At 58.4% G+C, this 18,481-nt stretch overlaps 5 protein-coding genes and 3 non-coding genes across 8 annotated transcripts; 1 reads left to right on the top strand and 7 right to left on the bottom strand.

Moving 5' to 3' along the window:
- Window positions 1-224: 224 nt before the first annotated feature.
- Window positions 225-797, bottom strand: LMJF_11_0960 (40S ribosomal protein S5; the record flags this gene model as incomplete). Its single annotated transcript, XM_001681513.1, has 1 exon — window positions 225-797. The coding sequence occupies one exon, from the start codon at window positions 795-797 to the stop codon at window positions 225-227; it is 573 nt and encodes a 190-aa protein (XP_001681565.1).
- A 1,605-nt stretch (window positions 798-2,402) lies between these two features.
- LMJF_11_0950 (conserved hypothetical protein) lies at window positions 2,403-3,644 on the bottom strand (the record flags this gene model as incomplete). Its single annotated transcript, XM_001681512.1, has 1 exon — window positions 2,403-3,644. The coding sequence occupies one exon, from the start codon at window positions 3,642-3,644 to the stop codon at window positions 2,403-2,405; it is 1,242 nt and encodes a 413-aa protein (XP_001681564.1).
- A 2,623-nt stretch (window positions 3,645-6,267) lies between these two features.
- On the bottom strand, window positions 6,268-10,698 carry LMJF_11_0940 (hypothetical protein; the record flags this gene model as incomplete). The annotated part of the gene is made up of 1 exon (XM_001681511.2): window positions 6,268-10,698. The coding sequence occupies one exon, from the start codon at window positions 10,696-10,698 to the stop codon at window positions 6,268-6,270; it is 4,431 nt and encodes a 1,476-aa protein (XP_001681563.2).
- A 1,124-nt stretch (window positions 10,699-11,822) lies between these two features.
- Window positions 11,823-12,956, bottom strand: LMJF_11_0930 (conserved hypothetical protein; the record flags this gene model as incomplete). The annotated part of the gene is made up of 1 exon (XM_001681510.1): window positions 11,823-12,956. One exon carries the CDS (start codon window positions 12,954-12,956, stop codon window positions 11,823-11,825), a length of 1,134 nt encoding a protein of 377 aa, XP_001681562.1.
- A 1,181-nt stretch (window positions 12,957-14,137) lies between these two features.
- Window positions 14,138-14,256, bottom strand: LMJF_11_5SRRNA_03. The gene has a single exon (XR_002460097.1). It is a non-coding gene; the product is annotated as a 5S(M5) ribosomal RNA (ribosomal RNA).
- A 59-nt stretch (window positions 14,257-14,315) lies between these two features.
- LMJF_11_TRNAARG_01 lies at window positions 14,316-14,387 on the bottom strand. Its single transcript has one exon. It is a non-coding gene; the product is annotated as a tRNA-Arg (tRNA).
- Window positions 14,388-14,463: 76 nt separating this feature from the next.
- Window positions 14,464-14,536, top strand: LMJF_11_TRNAMET_01. The gene has a single exon. It is a non-coding gene; the product is annotated as a tRNA-Met (tRNA).
- Window positions 14,537-15,986: 1,450 nt separating this feature from the next.
- Window positions 15,987-17,849, bottom strand: LMJF_11_0920 (conserved hypothetical protein; the record flags this gene model as incomplete). Its single annotated transcript, XM_001681509.1, has 1 exon — window positions 15,987-17,849. The coding sequence occupies one exon, from the start codon at window positions 17,847-17,849 to the stop codon at window positions 15,987-15,989; it is 1,863 nt and encodes a 620-aa protein (XP_001681561.1).
- Between the last annotated feature and the right edge of the window lie 632 nt (window positions 17,850-18,481).

The raw sequence follows: 18,481 nt of genomic DNA, 5'->3' as shown, positions 1-18,481 counted from the left end.
CGACGCGCAGTCCCGGAAAAAGACGCCGAAAGCAAAACAAATACGACAACGACGAAAAAGGAAAGTGGGTCGGAGCAAGCACGAGGTGGGGAGGAGAGGGTAAGAGAGTGCGTCCGAGGCAATGAATGCGTGCGGGGGGAGCATGTAGGGCGGGGGGGGGGGGGCTGCAAAGGCGAGAAAAACGAGAGATCGGCCACGCACACGTGCACAACAGGGGGCCGCCGTTACCGGTTAGCCTTGGCCACGCGCTCCACCTCATCCTTCTTCTTGATGGCGTAGGAGTTCGAGCTACCCTTGGACGCGTTCACGATCTCGTCCGCGAGGCACTCCGGCATCGACTTCAGGTTGCGGAAGGCAGCCTCACGCGCGCCCTTGCACATCTGGTAGATCGCCTCATTCACGCGGCGCATCGGTGACACATCCACAGCCTGGCGGCGCACAACACCACCGGAGCCGACGCGGGTCGAGTCCTCACGCGGCGCCCCCTTCGACACGGCGTCCACAACAACCTGCAGGGGGTTCTCGTCCGTCAGCAGGTGGATGATTTCCAGTGTGTGCTTCAGCAGACGCGCAGCCTGCAGCTTGCGACCGTTGCCGCGGCCCTTGAACATCAGGCCGTTGGCCAGACGCTCGACAATCGGCATGCGGGCCTTGTAGAAGCGGCGCTTCTGCCAGCGGCCGGACGTGTGCGGCACATACGCGGCCGTCGTCGAGATGTGGTCGCGGAGGGCCAGCTCCGACGTCTCGAGGCCCTCGAACGACCACTTGTTGAAGAGCTTGGGAGTCTTGCTGCTCATGGTGCTTTCTCTTTACAGAGAGCCAAGATAATCAAAGGCACGTGCACAGAGAGGCAGGAGTGTCATGTGCGAAGAAACCGGTGTAGAAACGGAAAAGGGAGAGTCAGCGCGTGTGAAGGACGTGCACGTGTACGCGAGGATGCACACACGCGCGCAAACGCAGAGAGAGTCGACCGCACACAGAAAGAGAGGCGACAGTGAGATGGAAGAGAAGGCGTGCACAAAGTATACATTACATGCACATAAGGAGGAGGAGGAAACGATATTGATGGGAGAATGAGGAGGTGTTGCAGAGCGTTCACATTGAGATAGGAAAGAGGGAGAGGCAGCAGCAGCAGCCGGCTAACGGAATATGGTGCACGGGTGACGATGCGGTTGTCGATCACCACCAAGGAAGCCATGCCCGATAAGCACGAGCGTACCCCCTCCAAGCCCCTTCGCATTGGATGGGCAGCGGCTTGGTGGACAACACTGCGCAACCATCGCCGGATCTGGGCGGCCTGTGAGATTCCAGGGGCCGCAACAATCGATGAAAACGTGCTGTCACGTCGCAGACGGTCGATCTTTTCTTCCGCTTTCCGTTGACTTGTCTGTGGGGGCGGGGTACTGTAACACGTCCTTCGCGTAGCATCTGCTACGAGTATGTGTTTGCGTGTCAGCGGCTATGGATGACCGAGTGGACTCAGAAGACCATATGGTCACACTGCTATCGCAGACGAAGGGCCCCCCGCTAAGACCCATGAGGAAAAAACAAAGGCAATCACTCACCACAAAATCGCTTATCTTCCACTTCTGCTGCGTAGCCGCCACGTCCGGTTTTCCGATCTGCTGCCCGGGAGCCTATGCTGCTGTATAGGTGTGTGCGTGTATGTGCGTGAAAAGGGATTCGAAGAGGCCATATACGCCGCACGAGGCGCCGGTGCTCTTCCACTTGCTCTGCAAGCGGCGAATCTGCCACCATCGCACCTCGTTCCACCTCGCATGTGCGCACTTTGTCATGTCGGGGGATATGGGCAATAACAACGGCGGCGGCGGCGGGGCGGCACGGGGGAGGGGGGCGCCAAGGTTATCCCCAACGCAGATGCGCTGTAAGCGAAACGAGCAAGGCAGAGAGAGAGAGAGAGAGATGGAGACGACGACGACCACGACGACAAATCTCTTCAAAACAGGACGGTCGCAGCAGAGAACATGGCTGAGGAACGCGCGATTGGTCATAACAAACCACGACGTCCCCACCAAGGGGAACGAAAACAAAAGAAAACAAAAGAAGGCACCGCTGTGCGCCCTCGCGCTCATCCGGTCTGCGTTAACGATTCGCTCACCCACCTGCAACCTCCTCACAGCGCTCCGTTCTCTGACCTCCACAGCACCCCAAAAGCTACTACAAATTTTGTGGAGGGGGGCTCTCGCGCCAGTCGCCAGGCACAGCGCACACACATACACACGCATCACATCACGCCGTGACCTGGCTCGCGATCACGCTCAGTATTAAACGTCTTACATCATCCGTTTATTCTTGCCGAGGAGGCGCTGGCGGTGACCTCGCATATGCAAGATACGTGTGGGCGTGGGTGCAGCCGCTGCAGACCCACACGCCCTCCCTTCTTACAAACTGTCATCGCCGTCGTCACCGCCGCCAAAGCTGTCCCCGTCCTCCTGCGCGTTGTCCTCACTCCCCATATTCTCGTCGTCATCGTCGTCGACCATGCCAGTGGAGAAGACATCCTCTTCATCGTGGTCTTCCTCGACCTCGTCTCCCTGTGCCGTCACAGCGCCACCTGCCGCGCCAGCAGCGGCGGTGGCACCGACTGAGCCACCCACGCCGCCGCCGGCGCTATCATCCAGACCCCATCGGCCAGAGTTGATAAGCGGTACATCCCCGTCGTCCAGCCGCTCATCCTCCACGTCATGGCGGCTGCGCTTCATACCGGCACGACGACCGCTGTGGAAGTATTTCTCGTCCTCGTCGTCGTCATCAAAGGCGAACTCGCCCATGACTGACACCGCAGACGGCACCTTGGAGTACCCTGCGCTGCCGACGCCGGCCGCCGCGTCAGCAAAGCCAGCGGGAGCAAGCCGCATCACGCGCGGCCCCAGCGCCGTCACATCAAGGAGGCCGCCACCACCCCTGGTGCTTCCTACAGGCACCCCGTTCTCTGCGGCACTACCGAGGACAGCAGGGACAGGCACAAACACTTTCGCTCCACGGCGGATCGGCCGTGGAGGCGCAGGGCGGCGCTGCACTCGCAGTCTAAGTACTTTCTCCTGCTTGCGCGTGAGACGCGCGCCGGGCGGGATACGGACTGAAAGCATCACCATGCAGCTGAGCTCGTCCGGTATCCCAACGGCGCGCAGCGTGCGGAGTGCATTTTGAGCTGCGCGAGTTGTAAGAACGCCACCGGTGACCCGCGCGGGCGAACACGGCAGTGCCCCATCCTGCGCCTCTTTCTTCACAGCGCTGTCCTCCACTTTCGAGGCACTGCCGTCGGTGGCACGGTCGCCGTCGGTAAAAGCGTTCCATTCAACAGGCGTCTCTGGCTTCACCCATCCCGGGCCGGCGGCCGTTGTCGATGCGGCAACTGCGCCGTCGACGCCGCACCACAGCTCGCGGTAGTGGAAAGGATTGAGGGGCTCCATGTGCCGCCACACCTCGCTCAAGGACTGCGCATCTGTGGCGTCCTCGTCTGGAACAAAACACTCAAAGAAGTACCGAAGTCGCGGCGGTGGGCGCCGCTCCGCGTCCGCGCCACCGCCGGCCCCTGTGCCGAATCCGCCCTCTGTGCTGTTTGACGCCACCGACGACGCTGACCCCCTTACATGGCCGACCGACGAAGACGCTGCTGACATTGCCGAGTTGCCGCCGGCGTTTCCAGGCCTAACGAAGGGGCCGCACGTGGCATCCGCATCGATGGTCGGAAGCACGATAGTGGTTTCCACCTGCGCCTCTGCGCTGTAGGTGGAGCTTGCACCAGCGCCACCGCCGCTGCTGCCGCTTCCAGCCGATCGGGGGGTCGCGGGTGAGGGCACGGCTTGCTGAATATGATACCGGTAGGCGCGGGGTGGGTAGGTGGCATCCTCGTACGAGTGAAACTGCAGACCTGGCTGCGGCTTCTCGTACCCATAACGGCCAAAGCCACCGCCGCGCATGATGACGGCGTGCAAGGAGCAGGCACGCGCTGCAAGAGCAAGCCTCAACTAAACAAAAAACGAAAGAAGAAGTCGACGTTGCCGTTGGTGGTGTGCGTGAGGGAAGGGAGGGGAGGAGACGGTGCAATCAATGGCCGATAAGGTTTACAAGGAGGAAGAAGGCTCATTCACAAAGACACACGAAACAAGGAAATTAGCGACTGCGGGAGAGAGACGGCGAGAGGGGACACAAAACGAAGGGGGAGGGAAGAGCAAAGCCTGCATCACGAGCTTCCTCACCGTCGGCGTCGCCGATTCCTTGTTTCTTGCGTTCTTGCGTCCCGCTTGCTTCCTTGATTAACCTAGGGAACAATTGGAATCTCCTGGAGGAAGTGGTGGGGGAGGTGGGAGAGCGGAGGGCGTCTCGCTTTTCGTGTGTGTGTGTATGTCACTACTGGCTTAGTATCACGTGTTAAATGTTTACGTGTTTGTGCACTGTTTCGGGGACAGGGGGGAGCGGGTACGTTGGTGAAAGGAACGGGAGTGGGCTGTGTGCCTGCGGTGAGAGAAGGTGTGCACAGAAACGGGCAGGCACAGGAGTTCACACCCCCTAAAGGAAAATGTAAAAGGGGAGAAAGAGGACGGGGTGAAACCTCTGCAGCGTGCACGCCGGAGTGGGTATACAGACAAGTCGAGCCGTGTCTCCCTTCCCCTTGTGCACCCATGGGCGATTGTGTGTATGTGGGTGTGGCAGGTGTCCGTAAAGCAGCACGCAACATTGCGCGAGGGGGTGTCGTGAGTGGTGGGAACGCGGCGTGGCCACACGAGAAAGAAGATGCACGGTAATGGCGAAAAAAAAGGGGGCGGGGAACGGTTCATTAAGTGATGAGCATAAACAATCAGCTGATGGGCGGCGCAGCAAGGACGACCAACGCCTTGCAGAGTGCTACCCAAAAGAGCAGAGTCAAGACGCACACAAACCCATGCAGCAGGCCTACACGGAAGAAAAAGGCGTGGGGCAAGGGTGTCGCCACGACACTCGCACAACGCAACAACGAGAGGGGGATGCCTCCAACACGCACGCGCGAAGCGAGACAACGACGCCGAGAAAGAACGACCGGTGCAACCGTGCTGGGCTCTACCCGCTGACGACTAAGCTACTGCGCGTGTGTGGGAACACAGTCCACGTTCACCCCCTGCTGAGCAGACCAAGTCGAAAATGGCTTTGTACTTCTTTGTTCGTCTTTGCCTCGTCTTGTCAGTCGAATTTGAACTGAAACGTACACAGCAGACCCCGCAAACCCCTCTCTTCGCCGCTGCACGCTTCATCATCCTTGTCGCTTCTTGTCCACTTATCCCCCACCTCCCCTCCTTTCCGCCGCTCTTCGACCGGCATCATCGGTTCGGGGAAGCCGCACACCACTTCCTGGGGGGTTGCAGAAGAAGCACAAGAAGAGCAGTGTGTCGTGCCTGAGCCGACCGCCCGCGAGAGGAGGAGGAGAAAGTGAACGTGTTCTCTTCTCTCTCGTCGGATTCTTTCTCTGCCGCAAAAATACATAAACATAGAGAGAAACGCATTCAATCGCGAACGGCTGTAAAGGCGACGATTATGATGGTGGTACTGATCCATCTCTCACCGCACAGACGCATGGAAGGATATTGTCTCGGTTTCCAACCTGGCCCTTCTCTGCCATACAGCATGAGGTCACAGTGCTCCCCCTCGACACCTCGACCACCGCCACCACACGGCCTGCCCCACAGGCACCCATCGCGTCGCGCGCAGCAGCCCTCGACACGCGCGCTACAGCAATGCCAACCCAGTCATCGCAGCACGGCCTCTGCCCCAGACTCTACAAATCCGCCGCCCCGCATGTCGCCTCACAGCCGCTCCCCCGTCAGGCAGGTCGCCACGTCGTGCAGCCTCCTCGCGGGTGGCACTCAGGCACCCACACGCCACTAGGCGGTGTGAGGGCCGGGGGTGGGATACGCTCGAGTCACGCCGACACACTGCCCATCATATCGATCGCAGAAGCGTGTTCGCCCTGGCAGGGATAGGTGGGGCTGCTGCACTGCACCCTGAGACGCCACGCAGGGCGTGGCCTTGTCCCCTCGTCATCAGAGAGGGGAGGGGGGTGAGGGCAAAAGAATAAAGAAAAAAAGAACAGCAACAGAGCCACATTGCCCAGTGCGCGACTATACATCCGGTGAAAAGGGAAGCATGGTTGAAGAGAGAGCAGGCCGACTGCCCGATCCATGCATGTTGCGAAAACTTGAAAGAATGAGTCAGTCGCAAGAACGGCAGTGCGTTTCGGGGGCTGACGGTACACGTGCAGCTTTGCGTCCTCTAGTGCTCGATCTGCGAGGCGTACATATCCATCAATAGCAGCCCCTCGCCAGGCCGTTTATTGTATGGCCTAGCGGCAATGTCAGCGCCGCCCTTCACGGGGGTGCCTCGGGCGGAAGCCAGCAGCGAGGCGGGGCTGCGCGTCTTTGACGGGATTCCAACCTGGCGTCCGTAGACTTGCAAGTCGACATCGCCGTCAAACACAAAGTTCGACTGACTAGGCAGACGGTTCTGGCTTGGCGACCGCTCGCCAACTCGAGTGTTCCCGTCCGATGAAAGCCGGCCCGGCGACAACACTGGAAAATTGCGCGACGATGCTCGGCTGTGAAGCTTCAGCGCACTGACGGCACCGCCGGTGAAGCCCGTGCGCACCGTCGAAGGCTGACGGCTGGAGAGACGGCTGCCAGCTGCGTCGTTGGCTTTATTCGTCTCAGGGCGCGATGGCAAAGCGGAGGCAAGCCGCTGCTGGCGCAGGCGATCAAGCCGGCGGCGCTCCCGCGCATGCGCCTCGACGGCTTCGACGTACGGATCGCCTATAAGGCGGATCTTGCCGCCGTTTTCGATGGACTTGCCTCCCTCGATGCCGAGCAGCTGACCCGGAATGAGGTTCGACACCACAATCTTCTCTACGCCAGCGGTGGACTGGGTGCCGCTGCCGCTGCTGCGCTGGCCTAACTCATCGCGACCCTTGCGAAGCTTCGCGGCCACGCCCTCCGCCTCCATGCGCTCAGCCTCCGCCTGCAGCCTTTCCGCCTCCGCGTCTTCGGCGGCCTGATAAAGATCCGCGGCGAAATGCCAGAAGTCGGCTGCCTCCTCCTCTTCGCTGGCGACGATCTCGGTGCGCTTGTTGAACTCCTCCTCCAACAGTAGCATGCGGGCGCTGACCTGGGCCGCCATCATTCTACCGATGGCCTCCTCCAGAACCGACGCAGCACTGACAAGCAACTCGTCCAGCGCCTCTTCCTCAGCTCTGCGCAAGCTGGCACGGGCCTGATGCTCATTGGCGACAAGCTCATCGAGTTCTTGCTTCTGCTGCTGCTGCTGAGCTGCCTCCAATGCCTTCGCCTCCGCCTTCTCAGCCCTCTGCCGCTGAAAGCGTAGCTCGACTTGGCGGCTGTGACGTCGTCGGCGCAGCACTGTAATCAGCCGCTGCAGCGTCGCTGCGTCCGGGACCGAATCGGGCAAAGAAGATGTGTGGCCGCCCTCGACAGCCACGGCGGTATCTCTGGCGCTACCTCCATCAACAGCACTAGCGCCTGCACCCGGCGGCGTCATTGCATGGCTCCCAGCAGCACAGTAAACTAGTGTGTTTGAGTTCAGCGTCCCAACCGCCGTTGATGGGTTGCCGCCCTTATTTGTGGCCTCGTGCGTTAGACCAAGCCGCGCCGTGTCATCGCCGGTGCCGTCGCCATGTTCCATGAGACGGGTGATCTGTGCGAACGCAAACTGCAGCGAGTCCGTTAGACTGCTCAAGGATAGCTGCTCTTCTCGCGCCTGACGTGCCTCTTGCTGGGCCTCTCGGAGCAGATCACGCAGACGCACTTGCTCGGCTGCCCGCTTCGCCGCCTCTCTTACCTCCTCCTGACGAGCGCGCTCGCGCCCCGCTGCCTCGTGCGTGCGCAACGCTGTCGCAGCATCGTCATCGCGCGCGTTGTCTTTACCGGCCAAACGGTTTTGAATGACCCTTAGCACGTGCTCTGTAATGTAGTCCAAGTCCAGCGGCTCCGTTGCCGGTGATGGTGTCGGCTCCCCCGTCTTGTGGGACTGTTGCTGTGGGGACGCGCCCCCCTTGTTGCTGTCCTCAGCCTGTGACGACGTGCAAACGGGGCCAGATGACTCGACAGACGGGGTCACCAAGTCACAGAAAAGGTTCACCTGCAGCGGAGATGTGGGCATCTTCTGGTACGCGCGCCGCGTCGGCTCAACCGTGCCGTGGGACTGGCCTACTCCTTTGTCGATCGTGCCCTGCTCTGTGCGCGGTGGCCGGACGGCCGGGCTCGCGCAGCTGTGGGTGGCTTCAGTCGCCTGTGCCATCTGTGGTCTCTGTGCCAGCGGCGTTGCCGCAGACGTAGCATAGCGCGTACTTGGCAGCACCTCCTCCATCAAAGGTGGCAGCGCTCTTGGCGGGTGAGCTGGGGCAACTGCGTGGACAATGGGCGGTCGAGTACGTGAGTGGGACCGGCTCTGTGTCGCGCGGGCAGCTCTGGAACGCGCCCGGGGTTTGCCGGGACTCCTGTCTGAATCAGAATCATCACTTGACGAGCTCGGCGAGGATGGTGAACAGACGGGTCTTCTCGTGTTCCGCGTCTTGTTCCCATCGCGCCTTCGATGACGATTTGATGCAGAACCCCTCGCGCCCGGCCTTCCCCCTTTGCGCGACGGAGATGGAGGTGAGTGAGCGCTGCGGCGATGACGTCGGCGACCGTCGCGGCCCCGTGGCCTCCGCACCTCAGCCCTCCACGTTGAAGTCGAGCTCAGCTCCGAAGATGGCAGCGACGTGGACGAGAAGGAAGATGAAGTACAGTCCGCATCCTCCCACTCCGGTTCTCTGTCACTCAAGCAGCTGTTTGAGCATTCAAACAACTCTTGATCTTTGCCATCGCCCTCCGAAATGAGCGGTGATGCACTTCCCGCGCGTCTGCACTGTGCAGTGCCCCTCTGCTGCCAGTGCTCCTCCGATGGGCTCCGCTGCGGCTTATCCATCACCACACAGTCGGACATGTCACTCGCACTATCGATGCTACTGGACAGAGAGGACCACACACAAACGGCAGAGTCAGAAAGCAATGACGAGAGGTCACTCGAGTCGGAAAGAACGTCGCTATGACTTCCTCTTCGTTTCGTGACGTGTCTCCCCCCTTCGTTGTGTTGACGTCTGCGCCTATGCGCATCGCGCGGGCGACGGGAGGGGTGCGAAGGCGGAGGGGGCACTGGACGGTGCAACTGGTCCCCTCCGATTGGTGGAAGCCGGCGATGTGTTTTGTCGTTCTGCGACGCACCATGATGGTCATGGGAACGCTGGCGGCGCTCCCTGCATGATGAAGGGCCATCACAATCGCGATCGCCTGTGCGCGTGTCCGCGATATCTTCAGATGGGCTCGCTGAGGGAGAAAGCAACCACGACGAGGACGACTCAGATGACGCATTTCTCGGAGATGTTGAGTTCAAATTACGTTGGCAGCGTCTGCATGTATGCTTTGTGGCGCAACTGTTCTGGTGAGAGGCAGCATCGAGTTGCCGCCGTCCATTGCGTTTGCCTCGCACATTTTTTGAAGTTTCGTGAGACTTGTGCGGCTTTGCTGTGTGCCCTTTCCACACAGGTGACACTACCTTGTCATCTTTTACCGGCCTCCGCCCGCCACTGCGGTGGTCTGCTGCTACTCGATCTTCCCTCAGCTCGCGCCTGCCGTCGATGTCACGGTCACATTCAGCTGGCTCGCGATCCCTTGACTTTTTAGTTCGTGATGCATCTTTCGCACCTTTCGCATGGAATGAGAAGCCCTTCGCTTTCTCACTCACCCCGATGGGTGGAAGGTGCCGCTTGTGGAGACGGAAAACACGGTAGAGCTGTCCAGATGGAGAAAGGAAATCACGATACCTGTCAGAGGAAGTACTACCTTTTCCGTGCTGTCTTTTGCATGTGCCATTGAATCCAGCTGTTCGCCTCTTGGGTTCAGCAATACGGCTGGTGGTAGAACTCTGCTCCTGGGATACATGCCATCTTTTTTGTACTCCTCCTGAGGAAGATACGGTATTCGATTTCTCGGCTTGGTGTGCAGCAGCGGCTGTCACTGCATCTCGAATGGCAGCGGTTGGAGAGTCTAACCCGTAGAGCGTACGTTCGCTCTGGTGGCCCCCGCTGAATCGATGTGGCTCACCGTTGATGAACACTACATGGGTCTCATCGAAACGCTCATCATCGAAAAACACGGAAGCTCTGCTGCCCTGCTGTGATGAAGCGGCCGGAGGAGACTGGGAAAGTTGCTGTAGAGAAATCGCCCCGCCACACTCCAGGGGCTTCCTACAGTAGGAGAAGTAGTTTCTCTGCGCGACAATTCGGCTGGCGAGTTCGCTTCTTCGTGCAGGCGACGATCCGTTCGGTACAAAACGCGTAAAGTAACTTTCTTGAGGAACGGCCATGGCGGCCTGGCAGCACGCGTAGGTGGTGTACAAGCTAGAGGGTGCATGCCGATTCTCAATGCATTCGTTTGACTTCTGTTGCAAGTAATTGAGGTCAACTGATTGCATTCTCGCCCGCTGCTCCTCATAGTGACTTGAGCTATCAAGAGCAAGAGCGCTTATTTTGGCGTAGTGTTGACGCGACTTGTCAGTGTGATGTGCCATTTCATCAGTGCTAGTGCAAAGGGAATCAACGAAGTCTAATGGTGAAGAAAAATATAGCATTACTTCCAAGAGAAAAAAATTTCTCATGTAAACCCCTCAAAAAAGGGGAAACTAGTGAAGCTGAAAAAAAAAGAAACTAATGCACAAGCTGAAGAAAAAAGAAAACTGCAAGTCCTCAGCGCTTGGAGCCCCCGAGATATGCAAAGAGCAAGTTCTGTTTGTTTGCGCGGCTGCTTGTCGTGTAAATGAAAAAAAGTCGTGTGTGTGGCAGTACGTGAGGGAGTCACAGAGGCAGATTCTGAGGCTTTATTACCATGTACCTCTGCTTCAATCATTGCCGTATTTGCACTCGTCGAGAGAAAGGTTTCACGAAAGGGGGTGATAAAGGACAGGCAAGTAAAGCACCAAGTAAAGCACGTACAGAGCGAAACAGTGCACACATAGCACAAGCTCTTTTTTTTTGCTTTCTTTTGGAGACGCGTGAACTTCGAAGCACATATGCGATACTTCCAACACTAAAGGACATGACTCACTACGGAGTGTGGCAGGTAAAGTCATCTGAGGCCCGAGCAAGGCCACTGCGAATTAGCCGGTGCAGTTAGCGAAACCCTGAGGGCCGGGGGTGCTCCAAAAGAAAGTCCGTTTTCCTTCTTTGTCATCGGCGGATAACTCCCAGAGAGGCAAATAAGGTGCTTTTCGCAAACCAGGAGAAAAGAGCAGTTTCCGCAGATGAGACACCGCACCACAGACTACAGTTACTCGTTAATCGTTTAATCGTGTTTTAAGAACGCAAAGTGCTGCAGCGCCGATAATAGAAAGACATCATATTTTTCTTTTACAACGCGAATCAGAACGTAGAGACAACGCCTACCCCGCATGCAAAAAAAAGTGGATAATTAAGAACTATGAGAAGTGCACCACCATTCAGAAGAGAGCGTTCACCCCTGCGCGGTTATCCCGTTCACACAGCCCATTGACTAATATCGACAAGACATCGGTATATATAAGGGTAGTTGTGCCACAAGCCACAAATATCCGTCGCGCTAAAGCGCGTTTCCACAATACAGGAAAACTAGCTAACAAAGCGTCCCACACTTTTCGTACCAAAAGCAGAAGAGATTCCGGGGAGGCCATCCCTCTGCACAGCGCATTGATTGACAAATACATGTCTCTAAACTGCAGACCATCACGAAACCCCAAGAGAAGGAATCCTAGCGCCGATGCTTTGAGTCGCGCGAGTTTTTGTGATGCCGATGTGAAGACGGCTCATCACGTCGATGGCGTCGTGAACATTCTTTCGACGAGTGATCCCTCTCGCTCCTCCGTCGCGAGCGCGGTGACCGCGAGCGGTGTCGACTTTTGTACGGCTGTTCATTGGAAGGAGTGCAATTGCGCACCATTTTCTCAACAGGTTTTACTCTTTTGACCGGTTCACTGAGACGGCTGGCGGCAGCTTTGTTGATCACAGGCGGCGTTCCGGGCGGTGGTGCGGGAATAGGACCAGAGCGTTTCTTTATAACACTAACTACCCGCTCACCAGAACAGAGCGTGTACTCCTCGGCCGGGAGGGCCACGTAAGTGGCTGTATTTTCTGATGAGGGCAGCGCAATGGCCTCGGCAAGGTCCTCTAAGGCAGGTGTTGTTGTTTCCATGGTTTCGGTAGGCACACCAACAAGCACCAGCAGCTCTTCCGCTGATATTGTCGCAGCTACGTCGTTTGACAGCGTCGTCGATGTGCCTGTTGCAGTATTCGTGATAGCCTCTGACGCGGCACCTTCTGCCTTGCTCTCTACCTTCGGTTCAGCAGCGGTTTCGGGCTTCTTGAGCTCCCGCTCCACTTGACCAAAAGAGCTCTCATCCTTGATAATTTTCAGAAAAGGCTCTTCGGGCACGAACCGCGCCGGCTCCTGTGCCGCTCTCATCCGCTGTAGCTCCGCTTTCTCCTGCTCCTTTTTCTTCTGTACAGCGGCTTCCTCCTCCAAAGCTTTTCTAAGTCGCTCCTTGATTTCCGCCTGCCGCTGAAGCTCTGCCTCCGCAGTTCGTTGTGCAATCAGCGCCGCTGCTTGGCGCTGCTGAGCAAGTCGCTTGTTGTAGCGGCGAAAAATCGGGTGGTCACCGGACAGGAAATTGAAGCGCGGTGTTGTGCGCAGCAGCTCATCGAAGTCCAGAGCGGAGGTTGAAATCGCGCCACTGGCACGCCGATCATCATCCTCTAAGACTCGCGCAATAAGTTCTGACATGCCAGATGTATTCTGCAGCTTTATTGTGAGGTTAATGCTCTTGCGCGCAGCCTCAATGAACTGCTGCTCATTTTCTACAAAATCACCATTTACGTCAAAGACCATAAAGCCAACCGGGATGTTAGCGGCGGCGGCTGGCGAGTGAGGCGCAACCCTTGTCACCTCTGCATCACTTCCAAAGGTGATCCCTAGCTGCTCTATGGGCTGTGACAAGACCTTCTTCTCTAGTCGGCGAACAACTACACCAGCATTGTCGGGTGCCGCGGTGTTGTCGACCACAGTTGCACCGCTCTTCAGGCGCTGCAGAAAAGAAGACATTTACAGCAAATATATGGATTTATATATGTGCAGAAAACGGAGATGCTACACCTGAAAGAATAGTGTGACACCTCACAGTTGGAATCGAAGTGCGGCAATTGTTGACCAGAGCAAGAAGAATGTGGAACGGGGAGGCATCGGAAAGGGAGTGAGTGAAGCATGGCTATGCCAGTAGTGTCTCGACAGATAGTGCTAGTTATCGGATTTGCATCAGAAGGCATTCCCAAGTTCTTTTCGGGTAATGCAGACCTCCCCTGGAACAAAGGAGAGCAATCTTGAATAGTACATGAACGAGTTCACTGGGGATGCCTTAAAATACCGGCCGAAACTTTTGGTCTGATAGCGCGTGGTTATAGTTGAAGGAGGCAAACGCAAAGAAAAGATTAATAATAAGCGGCTGGATTACGCCTGGCTTTAGAGAAACCTGTGTACCGAAACAAGTGCAAAGCATCAGATTGCATGTTACACAATTTTGAGGGGCGATAGATGCCACGCTAGAAAGCCAAACGGCAGAGTTTCCGTCACTTCGCAAAGCTGGATCAGATGTCAAAAATTAAACCCATTGTACCGCAATGAGGACTGGCTCAGATCCCGACATCCAAACCTGCTGGAGACCATACGGAGCTGAGAGTGGACGTGCCGTTGGCTGCCACTTGTCATGTTGATCTCCCGTGCTGGTAAGAGGGGGATTCAAGTTCTCTAGTGAGAAGTGGAGGGGGGGGCGAAGCAGAAGGCATCACATAAAAGGGGCGCTGGCGGAAGAGAAATAGGGGGGAATATGCGCGCGATGTTCTTCAGAGGCGGCCAGCCCGAACGCAAAGCGAAAAAAATGACTTGCGGAAACGGCATAGTTCTGTGTGCGCGATGAGGGCGTTAGCACCGGTCGCTCCCCACTCTCCGCTGAGGAAAAGGTGTGGTCACATCCTTTTCATCCCCAAGCTACCGTCCGTGGAGAATGAGAAAAAAAAGAGTACGGCACTCAGGGTTCCCGAGTCATCACTGACCTCAGTACTAACCGAGCCTGTGAGTGCTTAACTTCACAAATCGGACGGGATATGGTGTTTTCACTCAAGTGTGGTCGTACTCGACAACCTACCACTCAGTGAGGCTAAGGAACCGGGGGGCGTTTGACGGGCCCAGAAAAGTCATCCGTGACAGGATTCGAACCTGCAACCCTCTGATCCGTAGTCAGATGCTCTTCCATTGAGCCACACGGACATGCACGCGTCTGTTGTGCATGACGTACATTGGTGTTTGTTGTGTAAATATAAGCACAACTTTCACTCGTAGCCGTGCGAGCGTAGCGCAGTCGGCAGCGCGTGGGTCTCATAATCCCAAGGTCGTGAGTTCGATCCTCACCGGTCGCAAACTTTTTCTTACGCTCCTCCTGGGCTCAGCCGGAAAGTCCTTGGGGCGCACCTGCGGAGAAAAGGGGGCATACCCCTCCGCCAGCCCCGGCCCGGCGATTGCCCCCGGACAAAGACCAGCAACGCCCACTGAGCCGCACAAATTCCAGCACGCATAATTCAAGAATCGCAACCGACAAACGCCGAGCGAGGGGGGAGGGGGAGTCGCCCTCGATGAAATCTCTGAACGCTATCTGCCTACCTCGTGCGATGAGTAAAGGACGCCACGGGAGACACGAAACGTTCATGTTCAGCCTCCCTTTCCCACAGCACCACACGCCGACAACGGGTGCCAGGGTCCCGTTGGAAAGGGCGTCGCTTGTGGAAGAAGTGCATGCGGCCGGAAGGCGTTGAAGCCCCCTCCCCTTTTCTCACCACACGCGCGCGCACCATGACAGGCACCACCCAGGGGAGGGGAGGGGAGGGGAGAGACGCGGTAAACGTCGAAAACCGAAAACGAGAGTGGAGAGAAGCGAGGACAGTGGATGAAGCCGCGAAGCAGGACGAGAGGTGTCACCCCCACAGCAGCCCCCCCCCGCCTAACTTGCGCCATCGGCGGGGCATTCAGACAGTTACTCAACACGCGACGCTTGGGGCAGCGGTGCTCGTGCCGCACGACTTGCCACCCCGCGCTTCCTTCCGCGTCACGGCAGTGCTACATAGGCGACGCTTCGTGCAGCAAGCAAAGGAAACGCCACACACCGTCCCTGTTCTTCTGCCGATAGTCCTTTCCCGCCTGCTTTGATTTTACTGCGGCGCACACAGAGCGTGTGCGTGCTGCGTCTCTTTCCACCCAAGATGTTTCTTCCAACCTGGCCCTTCTCTGCCATACAGCATGAGGTCACAGTGCTCCCCCTCGACACCTCGACCACCGCCACCACACGGCCTGCCCCACAGGCACCCATCGCGTCGCGCGCAGCAGCCCTCGACACGCGCGCTACAGCAATGCCAACCCAGTCATCGCAGCACGGCCTCTGCCCCAGACTCTACAAATCCGCCGCCCCGCATGTCGCCTCACAGCCGCTCCCCCGTCAGGCAGGTCGCCACGTCGTGCAGCCTCCTCGCGGGTGGCACTCAGGCACCCACACGCCACTAGGCGGTGTGAGGGCCGGGGGTGGGATACGCTCGAGTCACGCCGACACACTGCCCATCATATCGATCGCAGAAGCGTGTTCGCCCTGGCAGGGATAGGTGGGGCTGCTGCACTGCACCCTGAGACGCCGCGCCCTGCGGGGCCTTGTCCCCTCATCATTAGAGGGGGAGGGGGGAAGAGAAGCCGCAGGTGGGGTAGGCCCTGCAGAAGAAGAGCGGCATACACAGAGGCAGCGCGTAGCTCGCTGCCGTGATTTTGTTCATGTTGCCGCCAGTTCTGCTCGCCTCGGCGCAGCGCAGTTTTCTGTCCATCGCGCCTTCACGACGACGACGACGCAGGTGGCGGTCGACTCGACGGTGGACTCATCTTCCCCATCAGTATCGCCAAGGCCTCCGTCAGTGGGATGCGCTGCCCCTCAGTCTTCGTTGCCGCGCCGCGCGAGGAGGCAGAGGATGCCGAGGAGGAGGTGGAGGAGGATGAGCCTGCTCTTCGATGGACACCGTGCCCCCGCCGGTGTGTGCGGCGACGCTGGTGCCATTGCTGCGTCTGCTCGTCCGCGGACATTTCGTCCCGCCCGCTATTCTTCTCCAGCTGCCGCCGTTGCCGCTCCCGCTTCAGCTCCTGCCGCATGGAGGCCTCTGCTGCCTGACGGGCAGCACGAGCGCGTTCCTGTTGCACCCGCTCCACCTCGCGGCGCAGGCGCTGCAGTAGCTGTAAGCAGCGGGCCACAAACTCGGAGGCGTCCGGCGTGTCAGTGGGGACGAGCTGAACGGTGTAGTCGTTGGCTGTGTCACTAAGCGGCGCGGACGACGCTGTCAGTAGCGTCGATGCGGTTGCTGCAAGAACGCGTTGTGTCGCTACAGGCGGCGGATGGAAACAAGCACCGCAGCCGTACACGAGTAGCTCAACGGCGCCGCGCTGCTGCACCACCGCACCGTAAACTTCGGCCGTGCGCAAAAGCGAATGAGACGATGACGGCTGTGCGCCAGCCGCGATGTGCGCCGCCGCCTCCTCGTACAGTCGCTGCAGGGTCTGCAGGTGGCACATGGACGAGAAGAGACCATCGCCAGCCTCGTCCACAGTGTAGCACTCCGCCAAGTACGATAGCAGCGCTTGTGGAGGTGACGGCGCTGCGCTCTCAGCGGACCGCGCCACTGCCCCCCGTCCACCCTTGCCATTTCCTTTCTCTTTTTCATTGTTCACCTCCTCAGGATGGTCTGGCACGTCTTGCAGAGGACTTCTCGAGTCAGCGCCACGGGCGGCGCGCTCGAGTCGCACCTCCAACGCGACCGAGCGCCACAGCTGCTGCACGCGATACCGCCGGGATTGCTGCTCGCCAAAGTACTCGAGCAGCTCGTCGACGAGACGTACCGCGACTGCGGCTTTGCCCGCCACTGTCGCCGCCGTAGCTTCTCCATGCAGCACCCAGCAGTGCGTTGCTGCACCAGCCGCTGAGGCGCTTGTCGATGCATCCTCCTCGTCTCGTTCCCGCACAAACCCGGCGAAGCTGAGCACCGCTCCACTAGCTTCCGCTACGGACATGAGCTCGTGCGCGATGATCCTGTTCGATTCACGAATCCTCCTGTACTTGGGCTCCGCTGGGTACATCCGAACATTGCACAAAAGACGCGACAGGCAGCGAAGGGCCTGCATGCGCGCATGGAAGGCGTCAGGAGGCGCTGAGGCGGTTGAAGCAGTGGCAGCCGGAGTGGAAACCTTAGCGGTGTCCCAGAGCTCCTTCCATTCTTCAAAAGTTCTCGAGCGCGTTGCTGCCACTGTGTGTACCGACGGCGATGCAGACGCGTTCGGAGACGGAGGCGCGAGTTGCCCCCTTGCATCCGTCTCCGTATAGCCAGGGGACGCGCTCGAGTTCGGCTGTTGTTTCGTGGATGTGAGTGACGAGCATGCTGGCGACTCAGAGAGAGATGCGCTGCTCACTCCTGGCACTGGCGCCGATGCAGCCTTGGCAGCAGCAGCGGTCTTGAAGCTGCGGATGGTTGCCTGCTTGGCCTCATTGAATTCCTCTTGTGTGAGAGCCCCAAGCTTGAATAGCTCGTGCAGCTGCGCGATTTCGTCTGCGAGGGACGAGGACATCGCAAGAAACGGACGTAGCTGTGTTTCTCGACGTTCCCGTGTGAGTGGACGCACTTTATGTAAGTGCGTATGTGTTGATGTGTACATGATGGTGATCAGCCGTGTGTCGTGCGAGGAAAACGGGACGTGGAGTGAGCGCGGCACGATTGCGTGACCGTCACAGTGGAGGGGTGGGAGGGAGAGCTCAGTGCGGACTGCAAAGGGTGAAGGCACCTTCGCACGGCACCACACATTTTCTGTGCCGTTGCCCCCCCCCCTCCCCCTCCGTTTTTCCCTGCAGTTCGACGTGTGTGCGCCACGCCCAGCACACCTACACGGACAATTCACACGGGGGCGGGGCAATGTATGGTGAGCGCGAGGAAAACGACCATTGAGGGAGCGTGACGACTCCCCCCATCCCTCGCCCACTCGCCGAGTGTATCCTGAGTGCGCCTGTAGAAAACGGCTGCGGATGAAAAAGGTATGCGCCCGTCAGTTCATATTTTTCCTTTGCTTCTTCAGATGGTGATTTACTCGTCGCGGTGCGTGGCTGTGGCATGAGGCACGCCCCCACACCCACCCATCCACCCACATACACACACAAACCATACACCACCACCAAGCAGTACAGCGGCACCACCGCCTCACCTGTCGTGGCGTATCGAGGGTACAAGAGTGCGCAGCGTTGGATGCGCAAAGAATGTTGGCAGATATCATCCGTCCTATCCACCCCCTCCTCC

This window comes from Leishmania major, chromosome 11 (assembly GCF_000002725.2).
Source record: "Leishmania major strain Friedlin complete genome, chromosome 11".
NCBI classification, from domain to species: domain Eukaryota; phylum Euglenozoa; class Kinetoplastea; order Trypanosomatida; family Trypanosomatidae; genus Leishmania; species Leishmania major.
This window is presented reverse-complemented; position numbering and strand designations above follow the sequence as displayed.